We start from the raw sequence: 23,981 nt of genomic DNA, 5'->3' as shown, positions 1-23,981 counted from the left end.
CTGCAAAACCAGACACAATTACTTTACAGGTTAATTCTCTTCAGCATATCTCACACAGTTGAAGAGAACATGGCACAAGTTATGAAAGTTAATTAAGATAGTTTATTCAGCACAACTAACAGTTTTGGCAAGTTAGCGCTTTCCACCAACGCGAGGAGCAGAAACCTTGACTGGTTTCACAATCTTCTGCTTAGGTGCTGCCTTCGTAGGAGCCTGCAGAGAAATAATAATATGTGTGAGTGAAAAGAAGCAATTTATCTGCAGCCCTGAAAGTTTCCCTGTGTATTTAAGATTCTTGACAGAAACTAGGCAATTTATGTCAGATCACAATTACAATCTGTCAGATCAGAATCACATTAACAGACAGTTATACACATAACTGCACTAAGCCTACACATGTATGATGCCAACATACGATATTAATTCATCACTAATAATGAAATAGATGCTAGCAGTCATCAATACATTGTTAACAAGTTCCTAGGTAGTGAAGATGTCACATCCAGCTAAAACCTTGTCTATCAAGAATCTCTGACGTATGGTCAGAAAGTTGTTTTACTGCAGTATTTATTCCGAAGAAAAGGTTCATTTATTCAGCTGTTTGAGTATGTTCAGTACAGAAGTTTGGTCACGGTGCTTCCAGATCAAAAAAGATAAGCAAATGCTTCTTCCAAACACGAACAGGAACTTCCAGTGAAGTGCTGCAACAGAATGTTACAACATGTTACGTTCCATTTCATGATTTCTGCCCACCTACCGCATCTTACCTTTGCAGCAGAAACAGCTGTTTTCTTGGTTGCCTGCTTAGCCTTCTTGGCTTCTTTTGCAGCCCTGTTAATTCACAGAAAAAGAGTAAGAGTTATCCATGTCTGCCATTCACTGCTTCTTTGTTGCAACACTGTTAAGAACTCTGTAAGATCAAGAAAGGAATGCATTCTTTCAGGTCTATACTCTGCATTCAGTATCTTCTAGGAAGAGTACTACAGAGGCAGCACAACTATGTGACAAAAGCAGTATTTTCATAAAGGGAGGGGCAAGAAAAGGCCCTTCTCTACTGCTACTGTCTCTTGACAAATTTATTCAGTATTCTCTTCAAATACACTGATCAAAAAATGAATAAAAACCAACACACAAAGCAGCTTATAAAACATAGAGCTCATCTAGAGTTTTTAAGGTCTTGTATGAAAAGCATTAATAATCTTTGAAAAGCCTGCAATAATTCCATGTATCTGATCTCTCACCTAATAGCTTGTTCCCTCTGCGCCTTTCGTACTTCAGGCTTCTGATTTCGTTTAGCCATAATCTCAGCTAAAGATGCACCAGTGATAGCTCTCTGAAACTTAACAGCACGGCGTGTGCGCTTCTTTTGGATCTCTTCCTAAAATGGCAGGAGATGGAAGACAGATAATTAGTGTCATCAGTCATTAAATAAAAAGTTAAAAACAGTTACAGAAAAAAGCTGCTATTAAGACTGAAGCTATTATAAAACCGTATACAGAAGTAGAATATTCCTCCTCATTTTGAAGGCAACTCATTTTTTCATCTACAAAACCAGATGAATAGCTATATACCAATGCATCCTCCTTTGCAATGTATATAAAAAAAAAAGTATTTTGGAAGAATGTCAGAAGTTCTGCCTCCTGAAGCTCCCAGAAAAAAAAAACCAGGGGTGTGGGTGGGCAGGGGATGATAAAGTTTGCTTTAATGGCATCTTCTGAAAGGAAAACACCTCCCACTTGTTTCAAGTGAGATCACCCTGCTGGGCAGCAGTGTAAGCCATTGAGCATCCACATTCCTTCTCCAAACAAACTGCTAAAACCACTGACTTATAACACAGATGTAAGCCTTTCTACATGTTCTTTTGCTATGCAAGTTTAAATAAGACCACTGAAAATACCCGATGCTACATGCCTTATTAATTTGTCTCTTTCATGCAATGACAACTACATAGCAAAGACCTCCTACTAAGTTACAGCCGAAAGTTTTCAAGAAGAGTGTGTGCGAAGTTCCCCCCCTCTTTAACCCCCATATCAGCTCTCTATGCTATCACCATTTAGGAAGTTTACAAGTCCAAACTTTTAAAAAGTCTGCATATTAAACAGCATGACCCACCTTCTCATAAAACTATTTTTTTAAAATACATGCCACTGATACAATTATTAAAATCTACTGAGCCTACCATGTTTCAGAATGGTCCCTCAGAGAAGTGATACAATACAAATACAATGCTTTTGCTGAATTGGTTACCTTTCAAACATAAAGCAGCATATAAACCCATGTAAATGCACTCACATTTTCACCATAACTGGTCATTTTTCATCCTGGTTATATGGGTCATGCTTTTGTTAAACACCAGCATACTCAAGTCACCTCTGTTTTAACAGACCAGCAACTACATCTTTTGGTGGAAACCTCTGGAACGCTGTTAAGTTGGTATATACTTACTGACTGTCCTTTCTTGTGTTTACGCCTATACAGAACAGTCCAGTTGATTTGACGGGGGTTTCTCTTGGAAAGGAATGCAGACTCACATTTTGCATTCAAGAACTGAAAAACCTGGGAAGATGAAGTATTTTGTGTAAGCTTTGTTTCTACGAAAAACATCATCAGTTTATGTTAACACATGCAGTAATTCTCTGATTCAGTGTTTTACAACAGTGGTGCTTTTGTGTTTCTTTACAGAGCTCTGACAATTAAAACCTTCAGAAAATAATCTAAGAAATTCAAAATTTGGAATTCTGTTCAATTTATCAAACTGGTATCTTACAACACATTCTGAAGCAGCTTAATTTTTATGAGGAAAACTCAAATTACTGCTTGCATCCACTGCTGCATGTATTCTATGCACAGCATGAAGAGCCATATCCAGCATCATACTTTTCAAGTGTCTGCCCTCAATTAACTATATACCCTTCAACGAGTCAAAACTTGGCCTAAGGAACACACAGAGACCGATACTCTGCCCAATTCCTTCTTGCATGGTAACACTTACCTTCTTGCCTAGAATAACAGGCTGAATTAGCAGGCTAATTTATTAGCTATACAATTCAATTTAGAGTATAAACTAATTCCTAGCAGAGCACCTGAGGATTCTATCAGTTTACTTAGCTGTCATTTCCCAGGAGATTCTGTTCAGCAAGATGACCATACCGGCACATCCAAAGCCCATAGCCTCCTTTTGTAGACACGAAAAGCGTATTTCTATTTGTATGAGATAAGAGCCTGAAAGGGGTGGCTCTCCTCCATATTTTATCCCAATGATCTGTACCCAACTTATTTGCAACTCCAGTTGTTTGCTTCAGCAAATCCCAGCACTAGACACACTACGTCTAAACAACGTCTTTTACACGACTTTGGTACTTCAGACCACATACTTTAAGACACCCTTCCCACACCAGAACCTAAATCCCGGCTCTCCCGCGGATCCGGCCAGGCAGCGCTACCCCGCACCGCTCCGCCCCAGCCGTGCGGCCAGGCACTGCAGCAAGGCCACCGGGCACCGCGGCCGAGGTCTCCCGCGCCTCAGGAGCGAGGCCTCCGCTTCCCCCGGCACGGCGCCGGGCTCCCCCTGGGGCCTGCCGGGCTCCCCCTCAGCCTGCCGCCTCCCCGCGGGCCCTCCGTACCCTCACCTTGCCGTCGGTGCGGGCGTAGCGGCGCCCGTGGCCCGGATAGATCTTGTACCCGCTGAAGCTGCACAGCTCGACCCTGCGCGGGAGAGAAGAGTTAGGGGGGAGAGCGGGCGGGCAGTGCGGCCCCCCGGCGGTCCCCCCAAGCCGGATGGCCCCGGATGGGGCAGCGGGGAGCCGCCACGGCCCTTACTTCATGATGGCGGCGGCTCCGAGGCGGGCGGCGGCCGGGGCGAGAGGAGGGGAGGATGCCGGGAGGCGCCGCTCCGTGCGCTGCGCGCTGCACGCCGGGAAGCACCGCGCGCAGGGCCTGACGGGAGGGTAGCGCCTCCCGGCTGCGAGGCGGCCGCGCTGAGGCTGTGGGGCGTTCTGTGCTCCGTTAACGTCCCGACGGGCGCTCCGCTGCTCCGTTAACGTCCTGCCTGGCGGTCCCGTGCGCGGGACGCCCCGTCCTGCCGGGAGTAAGAGACGCCGGTTTCCCGTTGCGGAGCAAGGCAGCCAGCTGGGGTCTGGCGCTTAGTTGCCTGGTGGCGTTGACAAGCATGGCGGCGACGGGGGGCGCGGTGAGGACTGAGGCAGTCTCGCCGGCTGGAGGGGGTAAGAGCGGCGCCGAGGGCTGGGGCGCGGGCGCCGGGGGCTGGCCGGGCGTGTGTTTGGGTGCCCGTTGTGTGGTGCCGAGGCGGGGGTGCAGCGCTCCGTGGGAGCTGTAGTGCCGGCAGGGCCGGGCGCTCGGCGCGCCTCAGCGGCCGGACTACGAGTCCCGAAAGCCATTGCGGGCCGCTTGGCCCGGCCGGGGCGCGCTCGGCCGTTTCCCCAGGCGCTGCTCCGTGGTTACGGTGCGGCCCCCGCGCCCGTGCAGCCCGCCTGAGGAGCAGGGCTCGCCGCCCAGCAGCGCTTTAGCTCCGGGCACGGCCGGGGGAGCTGCCCGCCCTGCTGAGGGCTGGGCCCCTGAGGAGGGGCCTGCCGCAGCTCTGTGGAAGGTAAGCCAGGAGCTCAAAGAAGACTCCCTCTTTGTATAGCGGAGGGTGGAGGGGTCTTGGGAGGCAGCCCTTCCTCGGGGGCAGCTGCTTCCTTCCCGTCCCTGTCTGAAGGGACGGTGCGTGGCGATAACGCGGGTCTGCCTTTGAAGGCTCAGGTCCCAGCCACTGAGCAGCGGCCTGAGCAAAAATTGTGACCTGCTGAAGTGTGTTAAGGGATGTAGCTGCCAAATGAGTAACAAGCAGTTCTGAAATTTTCACTGGGTATTGAGAGCCTGTTAGGAAAATCTCATTCCCGAAGTGTTATAACAGTCTTTATAGTGTGAAATCTCACTACCTTTCCCAAGAGAGTTCACTCTATATACTGAATAGTCATGCTTAAGCAAGCAAACTAAAGGACCCTCAGCTTGTCACGATGAGGACAGACGTCCTTGAAATAGGAACCTTTGCTTCTCTGAATCTTAAAGCTGCTCATGAAGGATAAAGGATACCCCTGGGCAACTGAGGTAGCTAAGATGCTGGCACTCATCTAAGACCTTTATGAATCCGTCCCGTTGTCTGCTATAAGTATAGCAAGACTGATGCCAGGGAAGCCTGGATCAGTAGAGAAGCAGGTGGATGATAACGCTGTAGAAGTACAGTTTCTTTGCAAATGGTAGTGTGTGTGTGTTAAGTAGCAATTAGTCAATCATGTTGTACCTGAATACTTGAAAGGTATAAGAACCATGTGTAAAACCATGTTCCAGGTGCCAGTTTGAATGGGACAGTCTTGCGTGGATAAAAGGATTACTCTTGTAGTTCTGTACGGTGGGTTCTAGCCTCTCTCCTCAGTCAGCATGGGCCAGTTGTGAAATTTCATAACAAGCTCTTGGACAAATGGGCAGATGCAGAATTTCTCGGTTTAGTTTAAGTGACTGACTGGTTGCAGAGGTGGCTATTTAAGTGAGAAACACACAGAACCTTTTCCCTGAACATGCAAAGACAGGACTGGCTCTGCATTTCTGCTCTTCAGAGCTCTTTGAGTGGCTGTGGATTTGAGAAGCAATGAAAATGTGATAAATGTCATCAGAGATGCTTCTTAGATAAGCATATTCTCTAGCTGACAAAGTGGTACACCAAAAATGTTTGCCTCCATCGTTAGTGTAACTAAACCCTAGAAGCCGTAAGAACGTTAATATGCAGGGCACATTAGGGTAAGGACAGTATCCTGGAACATGCTGGGTAAGAACACTGTTCTGGAACATGCTGCTGAAAAAGGCAGTGTTTTTTACTGAGCAGATAGTAAGAGAAGAGCAAGCACTAGAATGGTGTATGTATTTCAAACACACAGCAGAAGCTTAATGTATGAAAATTATTATTAGCAGGTGTCACGTGGGTACCCAGTGAGTCAAGATCCCTGTAAATAGTAAATGTTTTCCTTTTTACTTTATATAGTAACAGTTTTTGCATGGAACATTTTAATTGTGTGTTAAATGATGTGCTAGCCGGTTTACAGTTTGCTCCTGCCCAAATGTCACCAGTACTGTGGTATGGCTCTGTGAATGGGTTCTCTGTTCTGATTTTCCACTCAGTAGTTTGCTGGAATATGGGACATCTAGCCTATTGATACAGTTTGGGAACACAAGCACCAAAATCCCAAGGCAAGATTCACTCAAGGATTTGGCCAGTGAAGTCCTGGAGTGGAATCCTAGTCTCTGAATTGGACACATTCCTGACCCAATAATTAAAGACAGTTAAATACTTAAGATTATGTTTTGCAGCAGCCAAATGACTAAAAGGGAGCATGTCTTTAAATATGATAGGAAGTTTTAAAGGGAGGGTTCAATCTTGAGTTTGTTTTGTCTCTGAAGTTCAAGCATCCAGTGTCTGACAACAGAGAGATGTCAGTTTTGGTTTCATAGGCAGAAGCCTCTGCTTTGTGTTTGTACTTGGAGTGCACTTTAAAAAAAAAAAAAAGTGTAGGCTAATAGTATTTTTCCTTTGAAATACAGAGAGGGGGAAAAGAGAAAACTGCGGGGTTTTATTCAGTGGTCTAGGTTTTTGAGGACTTGTTCATGATAGGAATGTTTATTTTTCTCCGGCTGAGGACTGTCACATAGGCATTTCATGTTTAGGAGTTAAGTGCCCTAATTTTCAAATATTTTAGCAGGGTGTTTGGAACTCTACAGGAAGATGAAGTTTGTATCTTCCTCAGGTTTCCCATGTTCTGGTTGACAAAAGGATAGATGCTGCTTACCCTTTTTCCATACTCCTTTTAACAATTTTTTTTGAGTCACAGGTATGGTTGCTGGTGGGCTAGGCAAGCAGGATTTTAGACTGAGTACCTACACACAGCTGTCAAGCTGCTCAAAACTCAGTTTTTAAAGAATTTAAAAATTTAGGTTGTTTTGAAATTTGGATTTTTGAGGATCACAGCTTTAAACTTAGCGACTGAAATTTTGCTCCACTTCTCACTTCAGAGGATCTGTTACCGACTTTCCCAGAATTCTGCCAGAATCCTTTGTTGGAATGGGGCCTGGAATGCATATATTCCAGTAACTGGATCAGTTACTCAAAGGTGTTTGATCTGAAATAATTTGCTTCAGTTTTACATGAAAAAGAAAGTTGACTTGTATTTGCAAACTGGCTGCCTGCATTATAAAAATCTGTTTTATCTTGCTTTGCTCTTTAAGTACATGTTATCATATGTAAAATGTTTACTTTGGGACTTTATCTTTTTTTTTTTTTCTCCATTTTCCTTTTCTTTTTAAGGTTTGGTGGTCAACTGGTCAGGTCAAGGATTGCAAAAACTGGGTCCAACCTTACCCTGTGATGCTGAAACTCACACTCTGATTCTGGACAAAAACCAGATAATTAAATTGGAACATTTGGAGAAATGCAAGAATCTGATACAGGTCAGTGTTACTTGACTTGAATTTGCAATGAAATAATGGTGCTATGATGTTGATTAAAATACTTCTGCTTTAAGGCCATATTATGTCACTGAAGTAAGTTAACAGTTACTGCCTTAGGAAAATAAATGATGGCTAACCAAAATAGAAAGCGTTGTTTTCAGCATAGCTCTACAGTTGATAGTGGGGAAGGCTGTTTTACTAGTTACCTAGGCAACTAAAAAGGAACCAAATAAATCCCAGTGGCGGGTGGGGTGTCATAAGAAGACTTAGAAAAGTTGCTGATAACCCTAATTTTGATACTACTTAGTTTTTGATTACTTAAGCTTTGTAACATTAAAAATAATACTGTTTTATCTTTCTACTGTGTAATTGTAAACATGCAGACAATCATACAGGACTCTTCTCACCATTTGGGTTTCAGAACTCTCCACAAATGAAGAGGATTAGTAGTCTCAATTTACAAGAAGAGAAAACTCCTATGCAGATTAGGTTGAAATAGAAATAGCAAATAAAAAAATGTGAAGTGGGAGGGATCTGTGTAGTCTTGTTAACTTATCTGTTCATGTAGGCTCTGATGTTGTAGTGTTTATCCTTAGTTTTAATACTAGCAGCCATCCGTTTAGGTTCATGAGGATATTGGTGCTAAGCGTTAAATATGTGCACAGTGCTTGCAAAAATCAGAGTAGACATCCCTCCTGGGCAAAGCTGTACAAGTCGATGTTAATTGTCGCCGAGAGTGCCTCCAGATAGACTTGAAGTCACATGATAGTTTTTAGGCACAAGCTAAACTGAGATAGGAGAGGTGAGGTTTGTTGCTACAACAAACCTTCACCAGTCTGCCACCTTGGTGATCATGTTGTTATTGTGGATGTCTAATCGTGATTTATCCTTTAAAAAGTTTGTGATTTATGGGCCTGTTTAGCACAGGACCCTTTTTGAGATTCATGTGAAATATGTTTTGTCCTCTGCCATATTGACAGTAATTTTTACACCAGGAATGGTGCAACAATTTGCACAATGATTTGGCAATTCTGATTTGAAATTTTTTTTCATGTGACTCAGTTCTTTATTCATTGTTCTTTATTTAGCTGTGCCTAGGAGGATTTCCTCTTAAGCTTGCAGAGTGAGTTGTGAAGACTACTTTCTTTGATCAAGAATTTATTTCCCTGGCTCTTGCAGTTTTTTGTGTCAGTGTTGAAAATGGAACATGTAGACTGGCGAAGTTCCCTTTGGATTAGATTCCTAACCACTAAAAATAACAATCTATTCTGTCTGTGCAGTTTAATAGTTAAAACTGTTTCTTATATTTGTGTGTCAATCTGCAGCTCTCTGTAGCCAACAATCGTTTGGTGCGAATGATGGGTGTAGCGAAACTGACAAAGCTCCGGGTGCTAAACTTGCCTCATAACAGTATTGGGTATGTGGAAGGGCTGAAGGATTTAGTGCACCTGGAATGGCTGAACTTGGCAGGAAATAACCTTAAGGTAAAGTATTTAGTCTTTTGCATTTTCCAGAATCTAGCATTGTAGACATTTGGAAAATGCTGCAAAGAAATCTGAGTATGTTTCTGGTTTTGTTTGGAGCAAATGTTAAAGTTTTGTGTGTACTTGTTTATGAAATAGAAGAGGGCAACTTATGCCACAAGAATTGTCTAGGAAAAAAATAAAAGGTTTGATATTGAAATCTAATGAGAATTGGGAAATAATCCCCCAAATAGGAAACTAATTATCATCTTTAAAATGAAACTGTAGAAACGTGTTTAGTTTTGGGTTACTTCGCCGGTGTTTTAGCTTTCAAAATATTTTTTAATTATTGGTACCTGGTTTTATTAATGACTGAAAAAGACTAAAAAAAAAGTTGTTGTAATTGACTTCTTTATTTCTGTAGGCCATTGAACAAATTAATTCCTGTCTATCTCTTCAGCATCTTGATTTGTCAGACAATAACATAGCTCAATTAAGCGATCTCTCCAAGCTTACACTGCTGAAGGTAGGTAGATGCTATTTTAACTCTATTGTTACATTCTTTGCGTAAATAAATTTGCTTTGAAAGTTGCTGCCTTTTCAAGTGTTGGTTATTCAAACACCAGCTTTTAAAGCATTTTAATTAATCACTGTAATTTCTAGAGGCAAGCATGCAGGAATTCTTTTCCTTGTCTTCAAGTTGCAGGAACCGACGTAGTGATTTTTTTCTATAACCACATTAATGATTTTGATAAAGGTGGCATGGTGAGATCTTGTTCATAGCGCTCTGTTCTCTTCTGTCATGAATCAAGACAAAACATAGCGTTAACTCTTTCAGCATGAACATGGTAGAGAAAAAATGCTTCCAAATACATTTTTTGTAGTTGTGACTATACTTCTGTATTTTAAAAGGACAAGATTTTGCTCTAAAGTACAAGAATTACTTTTTCCTTGATGGAATAAATAGAAGTAATTTTGGTGATACTAGAAAGCCTTAATTATAGCTCTTTTGTGTATTGTGCAGGTATTACCTGAACACAAAATACAGGGGTTTTGATCAAACATACATTTAATCACTGTATTTTTATTTTATAGACTCTGTTGTTACATGGAAATATTATAACTTCACTTCGCACTGCCCCTGTTTGCCTACCTCAGAATCTGACTGTTTTTTCTTTGGCAGAAAATGAAATCAGAGACTTAAATGAGGTAAGATGGTGTCTTTAGATAGACTGGAAGCAGGTGGTTGGATAATTCTTTTGAGGCTGTAACTGAAAATAGGCTCTCGTCTTTGAAATGACCCATGTTGATAGAAGTAACTTTTAATAGTTTATATGTAATAACTATACTTGCATTAGCTGCGCAAGACAGGGATTACTTTTTCAAATTTACCCTGGAAAGAAACTTTGCCTTTTCTATTTTGTTTTTACATTATTCAAGGATATCAGAAGTATACTTTAAGGACTAAATTCATAGAGTTTTTCTTCATTGTCTGAAGGTTGAAAGCTGAGCTGGTTAACTGCTGCAGAGGGGTTTTGCAGCTGCTGTGTTTTAGAACGAAGGTTTGAATTGCTCTTGTTGCAACTAAACATTTTTTGGGCTATGTCTTGTTTTATCTATTTCTCAAACACTATGTAAGGGAAACATATTCTGCCTGTGATCTCACAGGACTAATACGTTTCTCTTTGAAACAGGACTGTTTCTCCAGTTTTTTGGCTTGCCATTTTTTTGTCAAAACCTCAATGCCTGTTGTAGTGAACTGGAATCACAGAAATACTATACCTTTCTATACATAAAGCCCCATTCCCAGATTTTAAGAGAAGTTAATACTTTCTAAGGGCTATAGTACTTACAGGAAAATTAATGGGAAAATGGCAGTAGTTGACAGAAAGTTATTTGAAGGTGTTCATAAAGCAAATGTGAATGTGACTTTCAGTGTATTTGTAGTTATGTTTTGCATAAGATGTCTGGCTGCAACTAGGAGAAATGTGATACATTCTGTAAGCATCTAATGGGTTCTGTTCAGTTAACAAATACATCTTGTTTTCTCAAGGTTTCTTTCCTGACTTCTTTTCATCAATTGGAACAGTTGTCAATTATGAACAATCCCTGTGTGATGGCCACGCCTTCTATCCCTGGGTTTGACTACAGGCCATATGTCGTCAGCTGGTGTCTGAACCTTAAAGTTCTTGATGGATATGTGATTTCTCAGAAGGAAAGGTGACATAATAGTATTAAATCTCTAAAATTATTGAACAAAATTTTGTCTAAGCTGAAATTGCACTTTTATGTAATAAAAAAATGGAAAAGTGCTAATGATCCAAAATTCTGTCTTGCTAATGGCTATATGAGATGCAGACCAATTAACATTGTTGCTTTTGCTGTATTTTTCATGTTACACTGAAATTACTATGTAAGATCACAAGTTTAAGTAGAAGTATAATGTTAAGCTTTTGTTTTATTACTCAACTCACAGTAGCACTTTTACAAAGCAAACCTGGTAGCAATTTATCAGCAGTCTGTTACCCTTTCTGAGCTGACAGCCTCTTTGACTTTGCAGAATGAGGCAGCAGATACTAAAGCTGTTATCTTGGAAGCTCAAACATGCAAATCAGGCCCTTTATAAAAGGGCACTTGCATTTCTGTATTAACTATTATTATATATAGATAATATATCAGACTGAAGAGCATTATATTTAAAATCAGATTTCAGTTGTTGAATACTTTTGAGCAAGGTCTGCTCTCTATGCCTATTCTGCGTGTTTGTGACCTTTCCTGTGAAAGCTTTGCTGATAAATTCATTGACACAAATGTGTTTTCAGTGCTCCAAGACTACACACAGATAAAGCAGAGAATGCGGTTTCAGTTGGAGATTTGTTTCATCAATGCTTATGTGAAGGGATATTTTATTCATTATTCTGGTATTGAAATTCCCAGTTCCTCTGGGTACTGCACACGTTGCAAGGTTTAATTAGATTTGTGGACAAGCTCCTAGGTACTCACTAGAGTGACAGTAATCAAAAGAGGGTTGGGGGTTTTATGTCATGTGTTAATAGTGACCATTTTCCCCTTTCCTAATAGTTTGAAAGCAGAATGGCTCTACAGTCAAGGTAAAGGAAGATCCTATCGACCCGGGCAGCATGTTCAGCTAGTCCAGTACTTGGCTACTGTCTGTCCTCTTATATCTACATATGGTCTTCAGACTGAAGAGGATGCCAAACTGGAAAAAATACTGAGTAAGCAAAGGTGAGAACTTCTTGTTTCTCTGTTGTTAGAGAATGTAATTGAGAACATAATTATGTGTCTTATTATTTGTTAGATATAATAAGATTTCCTTTTAAGTATTTGAAAGCAACAGTGAGGGCTGAAGATGGGAAGAGTAATGGAGGTACCAGATGTGCCCTAGAGGGGAATAAGAGGCAAGGCAGCAGCAGCAGCAGGAGTGTTTTCTTGCTTGCTAGGCCATCTAGGGGCAAATTCTCTATATTTTTCAGTCTGTGCTCTGTAGGACACTGAAGGTGATTGGTGTTTGGAACTGGGATTAAAATAAATACCTACTGAAATTTTTTTGCCACAGAGAAAGTGGGGGAAATCTAAAAAAGGAGCTTAGATTAACTTTAGTCTTCCCTGATAATTAGAACAACTGTGGTACACTGGTGCATTAGCCACTTTTTTGTTCTTGGTGCGTTCTTTCTTGGCTTTAAAATTAAGGTCGTCTTTTGAGGGACACTGTTCCCAGTGATGCACTTGGCAATCTCTGTATCTGGTGCCTCGGGTCTGCCAGCAGAGGCCTCTGGAGAGCCTGCTGGTTCTGCCAGCCATGGCTGCTTTGCTAAGGTCTATGCAGATAGATAAGGACAGTTACAGTGGTGCTCATTCCTCACATGAAAAGGTGAACTAATTGGGATTAAAAGCCAGAAAGCATAGCAACACAGGTGTCCCTGTTCCCCAGGACCTATTGACAAACATTTTCTGCAGAAAGATCAGAGCAGAAGACTCTGCTCAAAAGAACACTCTATGTAGTTGGCATAGTGTGGGTAGAAAGCTGAGCAGCAGAAGTGTTGTGATGAGCAGAAGGGCGGCATCTCATTCAAAAGGGCTGGAAAATGTGGAGCACCTAGAAGGAGCTACTGCTTTCTTTGTCAGTGTAGACTGAGCTCCAGGAGGAAATTCTAGAAATATTGAGGCCATTTCAGAGGAAAAGGTGCAGTAAAAGCATATTGACGTTGGAATTTCCAGCTAAGTGTTCTGACGTTCATATGTTTCTGGGGAAAAATCAGGAAGTTGGTTTGTGAAATATAACTTTTGAGAAATTAAAAAAAAACCTCACCAAAAACCAACCTTCCAAAATCCCCTCCATAAATAAAAATGCACATATATATGTGTGCACACATATGTTTTATAAGGCAGTTTGACTTTCTGACCTCTACCTCATGATCTTTTTAGTTTAGCAGGGCTGAAACAACTTGTGTGTTCTCAGTTTGTAACAGATGATTTTATTTGCTGATTTGTTTCAGGATTTTGTCCCTTTAACAGGGACATCCTTTTCTTGATTCAGTCATTTTGAAATGTAACAGACATCCCTGCATTCCCCAAACTCTTCTACACATACAAGCGTAATATATGCTGCAGTAAACACTTAAAATAGCTGCATATCACCCTTGTGTGTAAAAATACTTCATGGTTTTCGGTCTGTAGTCAGAACTGCATGTTGGTTTTCTTTTTTTTTTTTTTTTTTTGGATACATGTAATGAAGAAAAAGGGGCAGGCGGAAGGGGAACAGGAGCAGTCTCTGCAATCCCCTACTTTGTGAGTAGTCCTGATAGTATCTTGTAGGTGTAGGGATCTGCATAACTAGCTTCTAGTTTAGAATGATTTGATCACTTGTTTCCTTTAAAGTAGTTGATAGTTTCTTTTAGATGTCTTCTCTACCAAAAAAGTTTAAAAGAAATACAAAATCTGTTGGAACTGTGTGTTTAGGCTCCACCAGAGGCAGCTGATGCATCAAAATCAAAATGAAGGACCACCTACATCTTCTACTCCCAACAAAACGCTGCCAGTTACTTATGAACACAGCAGTCCGGCCCAGCCACCACAGATAGTTCTTGAAAGTGGTAAGAAGCTAATCTGCACCTGTGATCTAACCTGTGGAAATATTTAATTTTTTTTACTGTAGATAACTTTGTGGAGAGAATTTCAGCACAGAGCCCTCTTCTTATTTTGTCGTATTGATTCTTCTTTTTTAGATTTTCAACTGAAGTTAATTTCTAAAAATACATTCCATGCTTATTCATGTCTTGAAGTGCTAGTAAGATTATTAGGTGCAAAACACAATCCACTGAATTAAGGAGTCATTACTTTGACTGTTGCATCTGATAGAAGTGTAACTTCTCCAGGGGGAGGCAGTTTGTGCCATTTGCTGTACCCAGTGTTTGCAAAGTTTGTGGTTGTTACTCTCATAAATAGTTATTGTCCTCACTGTTACATAGAATGAATGCTTATTACTAGCATTTCAGTTAGAATCTGGGTGTGTAAGATGATTTATCTAAACCAAATTTGGAATCCCTATGAATTAAGATATGTTATTGAAATGCTATGACACTCTTGAACATGGCTTTCTGCCTATCTAGAACCTATCATCCAGAAGAATTCTTGGGTTGGACCAAGTGCAAACGATGATCATTCCTATGCAGTAAAGAACGCCTTTCTTCTTGAAAGAAGTTTTCACAAGGAGCTATACCTTGAAGATGTACAGACAGATGAAGACAAACTGAACAGTAGCCTTTTGTCCTCAGAGTCTACTTTCATGCCAGTTGCTTCAGGATTGTCTCCTGTGTCTCCTACTTCAGACCTGGAGGTACACGGAATCAGTTTGGGCCTAGATGATGATGATGATACAGTGATTGAATATGTGAGAGATGTTAATAGCGGAGAGAAAGCTAACAAGCAAGAAGCCTCGTGTGTTACAAGAGAGCACTTGAACAGAGCAGTGGGAAGTGTGGAAACCCAAGAGAATATAAAAGAGAGTATACTGTTGCCTTCTGATCTAGTAACAGCCAGCCTGACTGCTAATACTAGCAGCTGTTCAGCATCCTCTGAAGACCAAGTTCTGCATAGTAACCCCAGCACCTCAGTAGGTGCTGAATCAGAAGTTACAACTCCCTGTCCTGACCAGATGACTGGAGAAAGTTCTGATTCATTAGGTGTTGTCGATCGAGGTGCAGCTGCTCTGCAAAGAATGGCTAAAGCAGCTACCAAGCTTCAAGCCTGCTGGAGAGGATTTTACACGAGGAACTACCATCCCCGAGCCAAGGAAGTGCGGTATGAGATTCGACTAAACAGAATGCAGGAGCACATCATTTGCTTAACTGATGAAATAGAAAAGTAAGTTGAGGTCATACTGTGTATTTTTGAATATAACCGTCATTCCAGGATATTTCAGAATAGATATAGAAGGGTCTTGATATAATTACTCACAGTATAACCTAGCATCAGTAACAGAAAACTGTGATTACAGTAGAGGATTGCTTCCTGTAAGATAAGCACAGTTACACACATAATCTCATACTCTCAAAGTGCCTTCTGTGAGTGGGCTGGGTTAGAATACATTTTTCTGTTTCTCTGTTAGCAGGACTTGCATGTTTCACCGCATAACCAAAATAGAAGTTGCTAAGTGTGACTTTTTTTTCACTTGTCTCCTAGCAATTATAGAGTCTATAAGTGAAGTGTCCATATTGAGAGTCATTCCACTGTTATTGGTGAAAAGAAAAATTCTCCCTGCCTTGAATGATACAATTTCAAAATGTGATTCTGTGCCTGGTTCTGGTTTTGGGTATTTTATCCTATGAATCCATGTTTGGGGGAGAACATTATCAAAGTTCCTCAATTTGTACGATATAAATTGCAGGTTTAGTTATCTTTCTGGGTTGACCTGGGAACTGGCAGTCTTGACAGGCTCTTTTTCTTTACTATCACAAGCAACAAAAGTTCTGTGAATCAAGCTGAGCCCTCAGCAGACCTCTAGAAACTCCGAATGCTTACATATCATGCCTATATCCAGGTGATGTCAACTGGAGAGAGCATGATTTGAAATGAAGAAACACTATTTTGGGGTTGTCCTTTTGTGCATGAAGAAATGAAGAGCTCAGCTTCAGTTTACAAAAGGGCACTTAAAGTATTGGCAAATTAAGAAACATGCTGCAGCAAAAGGAAGCAGAATCTTGATGTAATTCTGAAAAAGAAACTCAAGTCAGCAGCTAGATATTGATGGCAAGTGAGACTGCAGTGATGTCAGGCTCTGTTGTGTCTTTCAAGAGCACTGTTACATAAGTAGGCATTTTTATGTACTCTCATCGATCTTGTTATCCAAATGTTGCTTATTTAAGCTGCATAAATTTGGGTATTTGTTCTTGCAGACTAAGAAAAGAAAGAGAGGAAGATAAGATTCAGAGGCTTGTACAGGAGGAAGCTGTCAGATTTCTTTGGAACCAGGTAAATAGTGTTACCTCTCTTTATTTTTCTGCTTATGTATGAATTTGAAGGCCATTACTTCATACTGTAGATCCTGAAGAGATAGTCGATGTGGTTCACTTTTTCCAATGATGACTTGGGTGGTTTATTACAATCTCATTTCTGTGGTGTTTGCTATACTGGTATTCTGGGGGAAAATAACATTCAGAAGTGTTAGTGTAAGAACACTGGTTTTGTTACACAAGGCTGAATTGTAGTCTAGTGTGAGAAGGAGGATAAAATACGAAGGAAGCTAAATAAAACTAGCAGAAGTGTGAAGAATGATGTAACTGCTAGAAGCCCTGGGTGAATGAAATGGTGTTAAGCTATGATGCTTGTAAGCAACTGATTTCTAAAGTAGAAAAGTTGTACTAATGAATCTTCTATTAAGCTGTTCTTCCACAAATAAGACTCTCTTCTCAAGCATGAGTATTTCATAAAGGTTCCCCATCCTTCGTTTTTAAAAGCAGATTCCTTTTTCTTCAGGTATTTGAACTGGGAGGCTTGTGTGCTCTGTCAGGGTTGGGCATCTAGGTTTAAAAGCAGTTATTTAACAGCAGGAAGAACGTATTTCCCTAAAGGTATAGTGAACCTTTTGTTAGTTCACTCAGTCTTAAATTTTATACTAGAGCTTTGTTGCTAATTGCAAGAAACACCCTAGAAATCAAAGCACATTCTTAGTTGCATTTCATAATGAAATTCTGTCTATACTTTACAGGTTAAATCCCTTCAACAATGGCAGCTTTCAGTGACACAAAATTCAGGTGCCATATGGCAACCTGGGATCCCTTCAGCCAACGCTTCCTATCCATCTGAACCATCTATTCAATCACCCACACTTGAACATGAAACCCCACCAGATGTTAGTTCTACCTGGTTAGTTCCAGCTAGTGATGTTCTTCAGGAAAAGTCTTTGTTGCCATTCCCAGATTCTGGTTTTCATTCTTCTGTGGCTGATCAGGCTCATGCCAGCAAGTTGTGTAGCTCTGAAAAGAGTTTAAGGGAAGGAACTGAGAGCTCTCTTTCAGTGGAAACTGTCAAACAATGTGGCAATTCTGTGTCAGCGTGTTCCTCAGATGTAGAGGATGTCCATGGGGAATGTGGGCACAGTGAAGAGAGCTCTAGTAATGAGCAGGACAACAAGCTAATACAACAGTATTTGAAATCTGTTCAGCAGCTGGAAGAGGCTGATGAAGGGACAAATTACAATGATGCAACAGAGGGTAACTGGCCACAAATCGCTGTTTCAGCAGATAACCAAGATACTTCGTCAGACAGTGTCTCTGTAGGTCTTCCTCAAGATACATCTTCCCCTGCCCGAGGTGAAATCAGTCAGACACCAGAAAGCTGCAAACTGAATTCGGGATTAGTAGAAGGGAAGCAAACGGACTGTGATTCTTCGTTTCAGATGCTGCATGTTGGGATAGCTGTGTAGTAGGCTCAGTTCCATGAAAACCTAGGGATTCCACTTCACTCTCCTTTCTCCTTCCCATTTGCACAAAACTTATTTTTCATGTGTGCCGTTTCAGATTTTGACTCATGTTACCAATTTATGTTTAAATTAGTATTTTATTGATGTTGCTGAGGACTGACGCTAACTACGCTAAACTGAAATCAGCAAAGTCCTTAGTGACAGTCGTTATGCACTTTATTTTCAAACATAAAACTGATACCCTAATAACTGGCTTCCATTAAATTAAGTCTGAAGATTGTGGGTGTTTGGGATGGTGATGGTGGTTGCTGTGAATTCACTTTGGTGAATGTGTTAGTAAGTCTTTGAATTTTTTTCTACAAAGTGGAATGGTGTCCCTCCTTTACAAAGAGAAAGAAACAACATTGGAAGAGATGGAGTCAGCGTAGGCTGTGTTGTTTACGGATACAGCCTGATGAGAAACATGAAAGCAGTTGCCTTTCAGACTTCTTTTGACTTTTAACAAGAGTAGTTTGGTCAGTGTTTCAAAGATGCGTTCCATGAAACCAGTGTCCAAGTCAATGACTTTTTTTGTCATTTACTCAAAGCTGCTGGCTAGGAATTTGGTAACTTACACACTGCAACAAGGACTTACAGGAGTGGGACTTTAGGGAGCTTCAGGCAACCTTTGACTTTTGTTTGCCCTGAGGTTGGATGTCCCTGCTTTCTCAGGTAAGACTCAAAGTGGAACCAGTAGCAAACTTTACTAAATAAGAATTTCAAAAGGGCATGTGATCTGGAACACGGTTTCAAAGACTGCACTGCTGGGTTACAGCAGCAAATTTGTGACACATGTTTTGCCTCCACAAGGATGTTATTGTCACTGTGGGGTATTAGCGCGTTTGATGGATCACAACTACTATCTACAGGTATAGATATTAAAAGTAAATGCCACGACTTGAAACTATTTCTTGACATCTCTGTTGCTTTGGTTTTTTTGTGTTTTCTCTGTATGTCCGGTATTTGATATTCTAATTAGACATGGATAAAAAGCTCTATTTCTCCCCTGTTGGCAAATGGGCTAAGTTACCTAGGCTGTGCTTTCCACTTGAACACCGGGCAAACAGCAGGGTTTGTATCTTGCCTAGCCATTGCTATGTTGGGGGTTTTTAATAGAAAAAGTTCAGATATCTTAGTGTGCCACAAAAGCAGCAAGGGAAATCTAATTTGCCATGCAATCTGTGATGGACACTAGTAGAATAAAAGTTGATGTTGTGACTTCTAGGGGTCAGTTCAGTTTGCTAATGCTGCATTTTGCAATGTGTACTGGAAGGCCAGTGTTTCAGTAGCTTGCTAACACTAGCTTCTCAAAATATAAAGACACATGCATATTATAATTCTCTGAATCCACGTGTTAACTTCTGGTGCTATAGTGTCATTAAAATCAACTAGTGCTGTTTTGAAGTGACTCTTATGGCCATGTTATCATGTAAAATAGTTTTTGTAAAAGCTTTGCTGCTTGTCTACTTATGTTCTTAGGTGAAATTTACTACTACTCAGGAGGTTGACACGGGGCAAATATCCATCTGAGGCCTCAAAATAGCCTTTATTTAGAATATCAATGGTGCATTGGACTTGTACCAGCCATCTGCCCAGTGGTGTAGTTCACCTTGGAAGAATAAAGCTTGCCTCTGCATAGAGTGGCCATCATCTCTTTTTCCCTATCCCGCAAAAAAGAAGTTCTGGGGCACTTTTGAAAAAGAACTGTCAAAGCCCAACAACTAAGGTCATAGATTCTTAATGTGCTCTTTCTAACTCAGTCTAGTTACCACACACTTGTAACATAACCCTGTTCATAACTGAATGTTAGAGCATGCATATGCTTGGGTATTGAAAGTGGTACAGGTGCATTAATCTATCACACATTTAATTAACAATGTGTAGTCTAAATGATCATACCCTTGTCCTCTGAAGGTTCTCAGCTTGGATTTAAGGCCACCAGGCTTGGAGATCTCTGCAGTTTGTAGGATTTGGCTCCTTGACTGTCAATCTGTTACCAAAAAAAAAAAAAAAATGCCTTGTGTAAACCTTTAAAGAGACTTTCTTTGGATTTTGAGAGAGAAGTTATTTATGTCCAATGGTTATTGGACTTCTACACTCTGGAGGTAGTGGTTAGGTGTAATAATAAGTTCTCTTTCGTGGCAGAGTGCTGTACTAGCATGTGACATGTACTAGACCACAGAATAAAAATGTTTCACTTACTGAAGACACTGAGGGACCATATGTATTTTGCTACTTTGTATTATTGTCACTTTTGCTGCAGAATAGAAAAAGAAGAAACAACCGATTTTGGAGACACCAAGGGGGAAAACTTTGTGAAACTTAGTTTTTCATGGAAGCCCTAGATGTTCCTTGACATTTCCTGTTACTAGAGCTTGCAAATACAAACACAGGATGACTTTTTTAACTAATATCTAGGTCAACTGTTAGCTTTTTTGATTTGTAACCTGTATATCCAAAAGTGATTTTATGAAGGTACAGTGAGGTGTGTACCAACATAGAAATCAGCTTTGTCTTGCTCTTTTGGGGAAGCTGTGAAATAGGAAAGCTTTTTTTTTCGTTTTTCTGATGTTCTGAAAAATATCTTGCATGTGTAGAAGGCAAGTTGCCTAAATATAGTGAAATCACAAAGAATGAAGACGTTTTGGGTAAGTTTTTACATTTACAGGGTTAAATGTGATTAGTTTGTATATACACAAAATATTTTCATCCTGACCATTAAAATACATACAGGGATAGTGTGGAAAAATAAGGAGTCAAATGGGATGTGTACTTTAAAAAATGGCTTTATTTCAGTGTGTTTTAAGCTCTCAAAATAATTGTGATATGAAAATACCATAATTTAACATAGGGCTTAACATTTGCTCTTTGTCTGTGTGAGTTTTCTTAATCTAGTTATGTAATATTCTTTTACCTGGATAGGAATGCACTGCTCCCTTTCGAGGTGTTGGACATTTCATAAAGGAATCAGAAGGCCTAATATAAGAAAATCCACATCTGAAATTTTTCTGTATTAATATTATATGTCTTTCAGCATTTTCATTTCACAAGGCTTCTTATTAAACAGAAGAATGTACTTGTAGAAGGAAAGCTTGTCTGTTGTACTTTGTGCTGGACTGATGCTCCAGTGCTGATGGAAGAGTTTACTAATGGTTGTTTGTCAGGCAGTGTTGTCAGTTCTGCTGCAAGTACAGTTCAAGTGCTGCTTTGATCTGCTTCAGAAAAATCAGCTAAATGTAGCTCAGACGAACTATCTGAATTGTGGCACACTAGTTTTGCCCAGATGAGGCGGTTGGCACGTGCATACCTGTTTCAGCTAGTCTATGGCAGAAATTAATCTTTTTGCCTGCTTTTCTGAAGCTAGGGATGAGGAGGAAGGTGGAAATGCATATAGATGTATTTTTCAGGTTTAATCTGTAACCATAAGGCCAGCTCTCATATAATTGCTCTTTCACTTTTCTCCTAATTATTTTCATAGTTTACACATTTCAATCTTCCACCATGTAATCAAGAATGCATTTTTCTCTACTGCAGATAATATTTGATAGATGCTGTTCCAGGTGGTATTTGGAAAGGTAGAAGAATATCACGAAAGCAGGCCTGTTCACATTTTATATTTAAGGTTTTTTTGAGGTACTTGGATTGTATTGATTCCTCTGTTAGATAACTTCTTTACAAAAGAAAAACACAAAGCAATGCCTCATTAGTGACAGTAAGTAAATTTCTGTTTCTGCCTCTTCCATGAACTGACCTTAATGTTCACAACTCTTGTTTTTAGTACCTAAAACCTGTCACTTAAATGAATGGGATATTTAGTTGCTGAATGAATGTAGCAGCTGTAATGTTTGTTGGTTTTGGGGGTTTTGGTGGTGGTGGTTTTTTTGAGTTTTTTGTTTGCTTGTTTGTTTATTTTTGTAGTGACTACTCCTCTGTGGTGCTACCTGTGGCAAGGATGGAAATTTTTAAAAGGTACTGAACATCAGCCTAACTCTGCTTTCATATCCGTAAAAGAAGCAGGGTCGTGCTTGAGTCTTTGTGAACTGGCTGTCTAAATTGGGATTTTTATCTTATTTACATCTCCAGAAGTGTTCTTATACCACAAAGCAAGAAGGCATTAGAACTGCAAACTTCCTTTTGTTGCTTCTAAAACACAAATATCTTACAGCAGATGCTTGAGAAAGTCCTCCTTAAACTAAGTCTCAGAAGCCTAGAGTTTGTTTATAGTTCAGTTCCTTAAACAACCATAGATCTACTATTTGCATGCAGTAATTTAAATAATGCACTTAGCAGCCAGACTGTATATAATAAGTTTGGGGTTTTTTTCTGAGTAATGTTTGTATGTCACTGAGCCTGCAGATTGTTCCTGTTTTTTATGAATTTGTATATATTGTCCTGAAGAACGCTAACCTTAATTTCTACTTGTAGCAGGCTCTTTGAAGAACAAAAATGGAAGATACATTCCTTTGACTGCTTGGTACTTTTTTAGGAGATTTGGAGTTACAGTGTGTCTCATGCAGATACACCTTTTCCTGAGAGAATAGAATTGTAGCATTTAGCAGAGATTAACATTAAATGTGAAAACTGGCCAGTTCCCCAGCTTTTAGCTAGCAGAGAAGATGCTTCCCCCCGCCTCCACCTTGTATTAACTTTTTTTTTTTTTTCCCCTTGAGGACTGTGCCACCCAAATAAGTAAGGATCACGTATTCATGAAGTCTTTCAAAAAGTCTTTTTTCATAGTTACAGGGGTTTCCCCCAGTTTGGCTTTCTAGGGCAAGTTACTGAAAAACACTTGCTTTCTATATGCCTGCCAAAAAGTTGGGACTTTCTATTTTTAAGTGCTTTCTTTATGTCATTAATGGAAAAAGCACAGGATCCTTTACATGCAAAAGCATAAAACAGTATTTGTCAGGAAAGGTGCTTTACATCTTGGAAAGTGCCACACCAAATTTTATTGTATGAGAGCTTTCAATAAGGAACTTCTTTTCTGGCTTCATTACATTTATAAGTATATGGGCCAAATTCACTTGTAGCATAATTCCACTAAACTAAGTTTTGTTGAGCCTTTCACAGTAGTATTCTACCTCTAAACCAGAATCTGAAAAAAAACCCAATTAGGCATTGAATTTGTCTTTCTGCTTCTCACTATTTTCTGTGAAGAATGGTGGGTGGTTAAATTGGTACAGTTTATGTATTTTCTATAAGTGTTTACGTTTCCGGATTTGTTTCTTAAATATTTTGTTTGTACCTCTGAGTTTTGAATTCTGAATAAATGATTTGTACGTTTATTGAAAATGCTGATTTGTACTTGATCCTGACTTTTATGGCTCATAGTCATTGTCTTACACTTGGAGGGCTCTTTTGGAGATGGAAAGCTTAGAAAAGCAAGGCAGTGACGAAAGGTAAGCGTTAGCATTCATGACCTGGCGCAGCTGAGGCATCTGATGGCGCGCTGTTTCAGTGCTGAAGACAGTCAGTGTGGTAGGGCGCTCGAAACTTACACAGCACTGGAACTGGTGTTCCTGATCTGCAGTCCTTTGTTTCTATCACTGCCCCTCTCTTTCATGTTCTTGATTCCCTACTGTGTTTAAAATAAAAGATGTGGCAGTATTCTGTACAGAACTTTCCGGAAAGAGAATTCAGGCTGTGGGTTTATAGAGGAATACAATTGCGAAGCGTGTTGTTCCCTCTCCTGCTGTTTTGTTTTGGTCAGATAGCTGCTGTGTGCTTAAATAAACGAAGACTACTCCAACATCTTTCAGGCTTCAACAGACAAACAGTCCAGTTCATTTATGTTTTACTGCAGGATAGTCATGCCAAAGGTAAAAAAAAAAACAACAACCAAACCAGCGCACACACACCCTCCAACCACCCAACAAACCCCAAAACCAAACAAAGAAAGAAACAAGAAAAATCCCACAAAACCAAACCAACCAACCCAACGCCCAACCCACCCAACTTCTTTTGCTTAACACGTGGAGATTAGGAGACACTTCTTTAACTCTTAACTGTGTGTTTCCACTTCGTTATGCTGAATAAATTAG

The 23,981-nt window shown here is 40.3% G+C and overlaps 2 protein-coding genes across 3 annotated transcripts; one reads left to right on the top strand and one right to left on the bottom strand.

Annotated features, from left to right (window-relative positions):
• Positions 1 to 79: 79 nt before the first annotated feature.
• RPL24 (ribosomal protein L24) lies at positions 80 to 3,887 on the bottom strand. The gene is made up of 6 exons (XM_080376040.1): positions 3,820 to 3,887; positions 3,630 to 3,705; positions 2,446 to 2,556; positions 1,242 to 1,378; positions 768 to 831; positions 80 to 213 (listed from the first exon to the last, which is right to left on the bottom strand). The coding sequence occupies exons 1-6, from the start codon at positions 3,822 to 3,824 to the stop codon at positions 133 to 135; spliced, it is 474 nt and encodes a 157-aa protein (XP_080232166.1). The 5' UTR covers positions 3,825 to 3,887; the 3' UTR covers positions 80 to 132.
• Positions 3,888 to 4,088: 201 nt separating this feature from the next.
• On the top strand, positions 4,089 to 23,232 carry CEP97 (centrosomal protein 97). 2 transcript variants are annotated; one of them, XM_080376033.1, is made up of 11 exons: positions 4,089 to 4,223; positions 7,355 to 7,497; positions 8,823 to 8,981; positions 9,385 to 9,486; positions 10,056 to 10,169; positions 11,014 to 11,180; positions 12,042 to 12,206; positions 13,941 to 14,074; positions 14,591 to 15,344; positions 16,376 to 16,451; positions 17,188 to 23,232. In XM_080376033.1, the coding sequence occupies exons 1-11, from the start codon at positions 4,169 to 4,171 to the stop codon at positions 17,902 to 17,904; spliced, it is 2,586 nt and encodes an 861-aa protein (XP_080232159.1). In that variant the 5' UTR covers positions 4,089 to 4,168; the 3' UTR covers positions 17,905 to 23,232. The 2 variants fall into 2 exon arrangements, with proteins under 2 accessions (XP_080232159.1, XP_080232160.1); XM_080376034.1 differs by lacking the exon at positions 4,089 to 4,223 and adding an exon at positions 4,252 to 4,606.
• The last annotated feature ends 749 nt before the right edge of the window (positions 23,233 to 23,981 follow it).

The sequence above is a fragment of the Falco punctatus genome, assembly GCF_963210335.1.
Source record: "Falco punctatus genome assembly, chromosome: 2".
Lineage (NCBI taxonomy): Eukaryota > Metazoa > Chordata > Aves > Falconiformes > Falconidae > Falco > Falco punctatus.
The sequence above is the reverse complement of the archived record's forward strand: the minus strand, read 5'-3'. Positions and strand labels throughout refer to the sequence as shown.